At 46.3% G+C, this 6,501-nt stretch overlaps 1 protein-coding gene across 1 annotated transcript in view; it reads right to left on the reverse strand.

The window, feature by feature from the left end:
* The window catches only part of BCORL1 (BCL6 corepressor like 1), a gene marked incomplete at its 3' end in the record, with an annotated part of 51,146 nt that overhangs the window by 14,490 nt on the left and 30,155 nt on the right, over nt 1-6,501 (reverse strand). The window contains exon 5 of the mRNA XM_021711041.1: nt 2,071-2,236. Within this exon, the coding sequence (XP_021566716.1) occupies nt 2,071-2,236 (166 nt within the window). The remainder of the gene's footprint in view (nt 1-2,070; nt 2,237-6,501) is intronic.

Here is a 6,501-nt window from a genome sequence, read left to right on the forward strand (position 1 = left end):
AGTTTTTTTTTTTAAGAGACAGGGTCTCACTTTATCACCCAGGCTAGAACGCAGTGGCATGATCATAGCTCACGGGAGCCTCGACCTCCTAGGCTCAAGCAATCCTCCTGCCTCAGCCTCCCTGGTAACTGTGATTATAGGGGTGTGCCACCACCACGCCTGGCCAAGCTTGCCATAATCTGACAGACATACATTTCAGAGATGATATGTTTAAATGAGAAAAAAATAAGGAGAAATTCAGAAGGAAATTTGGGATATAGAATAGCTTATGTGTTAGGGAGATTTTAAATACAAAACAGGAAACTAAAAAGCCATTAAGAAAAAACAAACAGCCGGGCTCAGTGGCTCAGCCTGTAATCCCACGCCTTTGGGAGGCTGAGGTGAGTGGATTGCCTGAGCCCGCGGGTTTGAGACCTGCTGGGCAGTGAGACCTCATCTCTACAATAAATCAAAAAATCAGCCGGGCGTGGTAATGCATGCCTGTAATTCCGGCTACTCGGAAGGCTGAGGTGGAAGGATCGCCGGAACCCAGCGGGTTGAGGCTGCGGTGGCCAGGAGCGGCCACTGCACTCTAGTCTGGGCGACAGAGTGAGACTCCAACTCAAACAAACAAACAAACAAAAAAACAAAAACAATAACCCAAAAAAACAAAACACACACAAAAAAGCAGCCTGCCTGAGAGGCTCAGGTGGAAAAATCAAGAAAGGGTTTGTGTTTACTCTACCCTGGATGACATTTATCAGTTCCCCCGAAGCTGCTGTCACATATGTACCTCTTGTAAAGAATGAGCGTTTTCCCGGCGGTTTTTGAAAACTGGGAGTTTAGTCACTTTTGCTGACACCAAAAAAGGTAGTATACAGTATCAATTCGACAGCATGCCAAACGTAGGAGGCACGGCTGCCCATATGACTCTGAGGCTGCTGCACCTCAACAAAGTTAGAACTGAGCTGGAGCATGTCTCAGAGAAGGGCAACCTCAATGAATCTCAGAGGATTGAGCAAGGCAGGAAGACGGGAGCAGAGAGTGATAAACAGAGGGAAATAAATGGCTATTTAAGAACAGACTAGGCCAGGCACGATGGCTCATGCCTGTAATCCCAGCACTAGGCAACACAGTGAGACCAAGGTGGAAGGATCGCTTGAGTCCAGGAGTTTGAGACCAGCCTGGGCAACAAAGGGAGATTCTGTCTCTACAAAAAAAATACAAACAAATTAGCTGGGTATAGTGGCCATGCCTGTAGTCCCAACTACTCAGGAAGCTGAGGTAGGGGGATCCCTTGAGCCCGGGTATTTGAGGCTGCAGTGAGCCATGATTATGCCACTGCACTCCAGCCTAGGTGACAAAGTAAAACACTGTCTAAAAAAAAAAAAAAAAAACAGACTAGAAAAGGTAGGTCTGTCAGATAGGCAAGACCGTGAACAAGGACTTCTGTGGTCAGGAATGCTTGGGATTCTCTCTCCATGAGGGTGCTTGGGATTCTCTCCCGGATGAGGGTGATTGGGATTCTCTCCCCGATGAGGGCACTTGGGATTCTCTCCCGAATGAGGGCACCCAGGACATTCTGTGGCAGAACGCACAAGTTAGGTACACACCCACCCCACATCCCAAACATCCTGTGTGTCCCTAAATAATAATAAGAGTACAATGTTTTTCTAAATCGTGCTAATTAGCTAGTTATCTAGCTGTTGAATGGAATTTTTCCAATATACTCAAAGGTGGAAAGCATAGTGTAAAGAAGCCCATTCTACTGTTTTTGTCCAAATCCTCCTTAAACCTGTTTCTTCTTTGAGCCTAGACTGCAGGGAAATGGGTTGGCTACTCTGCTGTAGGACCGATGTTTGTGAAAACTACCTCCTTTGGCCTTCAGTGTGTCTTATTCTAGCACTCAGGGTGAGTAGAATAAGCCCCTGATCCCAGGCCTTAGACTTCAGAGGTGTCAATTATGTGTTCTTTCCAGAGTGCAGAAGTCTCACTTTTAAAATTTAGTCTCTGAGCCCCTCTCCCCTCACCACCATGCCCCAGGAATCCCCGTGCAGCCCAGCCCACAGGGCCAGGACCTCTGGGGCCTACCTTCCTCATGGCCATCGGCCCGTTTTCCTGGAGACTGGGACTCCGGCTTTGTTGGCTTCCGGTGCTTGTGCTTTCCCCTGACTCCATTGTGCTCTTTTCCTGAATCTGAAGCCCCCCTGGGGCTTTTCTTGGTGGGTTCCTGGGGGTTACTGGGCGGCTTCCGGCACTGTGGAGAGGTAGAGAGAGCCAATTTTGAGGTCAGTTTCGCTTCTTAAGAAAGCTCTCCCAGAGTTGAGCCATGCGCCCTGTTTCTGACTCATGGGTATGAGTTGCCCAGGGGTGGGGGGCCAGGGGGATGGGGCCATGTGTGGCCTTCCACAGTGGGCTATAGCGGTTCTTTTGGACTGAATCCAGTGCCCCAGCTCATCCTGACAGGCATCCACACCCATCAATTCAAGGAGGTCTACAGAGTCTGCGTTCACAAGCCATTGAATAAACACCCAAAGTCATTTTAAAAGGTGCAAAGTCAGGCCCCTCTCTACATCCAAACACCAATGGAGAGATGGGCATTAAACAAAATGCCTCTTCTGTAAGTTGGGTGACTACATTGTGCAAATAACTTCGCTGCGAATGGTATTGACACCAACAACTGAAAATAATTCCCAGTACAGGCCAATTCAAGAAAAACTGCCTATTTTCATGTGTAAATTAATACCAGAAAATAGATTTCACTAAGGCAAGAAGAAACACACGACACAGGAGCAATTCAAATCTCCCCATACTTATGAAACACAATGAAAAGACCCGGGCATTATTAATAATGCCACTTTATACACAGCAGCACTTCCAACTTTTCAAAATGCTCTCATCGCTATGATTGTATTTTTTTATCCTACCAACAGCCAAGAGGAGAAGCTGCTGTTATCCTCACTGGACAGATGAAGAAACTGAGGCTCCAAGAGGTTGAATGACTTGCCTAGGGTAACACATAGCTCAGGGGCTGCCACATACCAGGCCAATCTACAAGTGAATACATTCTTGCTTGCAGTGAGAAAGGCCCAGACCTGGGACTAGGACCCAAAGCTCCTGGGCCACAGCCTGGCCTCCTGGCATCAGCTCTCACTACCTCTCCTCTCCCGCTGCTTCTTCTGGTGCTTCTGCTAAACTCCTCTCACATGGACTGCCTGGTACACCCAAGAGGCACGATGGCCGTGCTCACACGTTGCAAGGACACTCTCAGCCTAACAGTCACGTATTCTCACGAGTTTTGAGGTCTCTCTGTGCCACTAAACAAGAAATAGGGCAATGTAGGGATTTCCAGTATTCTAGTATTCCAGGAGTGCAGAATAAGCAAAACATTTGAACAATAAAAGCAGGTCCTAGGAGGAAAGGGAGAGTTAAACCTGCCTGAGTTGTTTTTCCCTAAGCAGACCCATGCCTCGCCTTCTAGAAGATTGCCGAGGTCTACCTGCAGCTAAGGAGATGGCAAATGTCTTACTGATAGAACAATTTTGAGGGGAGGGGGTTCTCAATTCACCAGGGACGGGGCATCACCACTACCCACCAAATTTTGGGGACTCCTCCTATCCCATGAACTCCTCCTGCTTCTTATTCAGCAGAGGGCTGAGCGGCAAATTCAAGTTCAGTTTCCCCCTTTGCTTGCTGTCAGTTCCTGCAAGCTAAAGTATTGGGAGAAGGAGAGACTTGAGGAGGAAAGAGGAAGACAGGGAACTGCAGCTTAAAAACTGACCTTCAGGTATGGCCAGAAAGAAAACTATTTTAAGTCGGGGGAATAAGTCAAATGCACGTAAATTTGAACATGTCTTATTTATTTTTGAATATCATTTTTAGTTTTAGCTGGCTCTTTCACATACAGATCATTAACTTTTACTTCCTAAGATAGACAAAAACAAGTAAAATAGAACATCTAGAAGGGATTTCTGCCTGTGCCTGCTGCAAGGGCAGCCTTGGAAGCAAAAATATATTGCACACTTCAATTTATGCAAAGAGTTGGGAGGCTAGGAAGACCGTGCTTGTGATTTGGAATGCCCTAAAGGAGTCCAAGAGACCTTGGGCAGGTGGTGCAGGCGACAGGAGACTATTCTGATTCTTGACCATGCCCTGAAAGGAACTGTTTTCAAATGAACCCTTGATCTTAGTTTGCTGGTCAGTGGTTTTTTTTCCTCAGGAAAATGGAACATAACAAAAGAAAGAGCTAAATTACTGGCACTCCTGAAAAATGGATATTTACTAGATCTTTACAGACAGTCATGAAGAGTGGCTTCCAGGCCCCTGATCCTGTAACTTTATTCTCTGCCCTCTGCATTTGTCAGTGGGCCCACTTAACTGTTCATTTGATATAGGAAATGGGTTGAGCACAGTGGCTCATGCCTGTAATCCCAGCACTTTGGAAGGCCAAGGCGGGAGGATCACTTGAGGCCAGGAGTTCGAGATCAGCCTGTGCAACATAGTGAGACCTCATCTCTACAAAAAGTCCAAAAAATTAGTTGGGTATGGTGGCACACACCTGGAGTCCCAGCTATTCAGGAGGCTGAGGTTGAAGGATGACTTGAGTCCAGGAGGTCAAAGCTGCAGTGAGCCCTGTTCATGCCACTGCACTCCAGCATGGATGATGGAGTGATTCAATATAGATTGGATAGATAGATAAAGAAAGACAGATAGACAGACAGACAGGAAGGACCAGGAGTGGTAGCTCACACCTGTAATCCCAGCACTTTGGGAGGTAGGGTTGAGAGGATTGCCTGAGCCCAGGGTTTCGAGACCAGCCTGGGTAACCAGGTGAGACCTCGTCTCTTAAAAAAAATAATAAAATAAAAATAAAGAATTAGCTGACGCAGTGGCACATGCCTGTAGTTCCAGTTACTCGGAAGCACCTGAGTCCAGCAGGTCAGGGTGGCAGTAGCCATGAGTGTGCCACTGCACTCCAGCCTGGGCGACAGAGTGAGACTCCGACTCAAAAAATACACACACACACACACACACACACACACACACACACACACACACACACAGACATACAGGAAGGGGCAGGACCCTGTCAGAGTCACCTATAAAACATAAGCTCTATGAGGGCAGATACCACATCTATTTAGTTTGTAATAAGAACAATAACAGCAGCCACCAGTGCTCACTGAGCATGCACGATATGCCAGGTGCTGCTCTAAGCACTTACATATATCACCTCATGTAGTTTTTCTTTCAACAACCGCTTTACTGAGATACAGCTTACTGAGACATACCATGCAATAAACTTATTTAAGTATACAATTCCATTGTTTTTGCTATAATCACAGAGTTGTATAACCATCACTGCCTATCTAGTTCTGGAACTTTTTCATCACCTCCAATTGAAAACCTGCACCCATTAAGCAGTCACTCCCCAATTCCCCCATGGTCCCCAGCCCTAGTCTACTTTCTGCCTGTATGGATTTGCCTATTCTGGACATTTCATATAATCATCTCATTTAATCTTTACAACCACTCTATGAGTACGTACTATTACTGTCTCAAGTACAGAAGAGGAAACTGAGGCTAGAGAGATTAAGTAGTTTGACTTATATCACACGGCGGGGCCAAAATTCAAACTCAGGATCTGTGTCTGGCTCCAGAAAGTACACTTATCATCAGTCCACCACACCATCCTCCTGAAGTTGTATAACTAAGTTTTCAGTGACAATGTCCCTTGGAAGGAGAGTGGAAGACAGTGTGGCTTATCTGAGGAAGATCATGGACTTTGGAACCAAGGAGACCTGAGTTTGAGTTCTAACTCTGCCATTTAGTAGCTGTGTAACTTAGGGTAACTTATCTTCTCTGAGCCTGCTTATTTTCTCACCTGCAAATTGGTGTAACATTCACCTCATAGGGTTTTGTTATAATTAATTTAGATAATGTACATAGAAAGCTACTGGTTGTAGGAGTTGAACAAACAATAACAACTCTAATGACATTAATTAGTTAATTAGTATTATTTTTGAGTTGGGGTCTCACTCTGTCACCCAGGTTTGAGTGCAGTGGCACAATCATGACTCACTGCAGCCTTGAACACCTGGGCTCAGCCTCAGCCTTCCACCTCAGCCTCCCAAGTAGCTGGACCTATAGGCATGTGCCACCATACCCGGCTAACTTTTTGACTTTTGGTAGAGACGAGGTCTTGCTATGTTGCCTAGGCTCGTCTCGAACTCCTGGGCTTAGGCAATCCTTTCCCCCCAGCCTACCAAAGTACTGGAATTATAGGCATGAGCCACTGCGTCCAGTCAGTATTATTCTTATTACCACCAAGAGCAGATGGCAGTTCCCTGACAGGTCATGCTCTATGTCATGACCTGTGTTCCTACTCTGCATGTCTCTGACATACAGAGGTAGTTGTGAGGTCACTGAATAAAACCCACCCAAACTCTATCCCAGGGGTTCTTTTTTTTGGGTTGGAGTCTCACTCTGTCGCCCAGACTGGAGTGCAGTGGCACACTCCTG

This window comes from Carlito syrichta, unplaced genomic scaffold (assembly GCF_000164805.1).
Source record: "Carlito syrichta isolate Samal-C Ts95f unplaced genomic scaffold, Tarsius_syrichta-2.0.1 Scaffold301828, whole genome shotgun sequence".
Classification (NCBI taxonomy): Eukaryota; Metazoa; Chordata; class Mammalia; order Primates; family Tarsiidae; genus Carlito; species Carlito syrichta.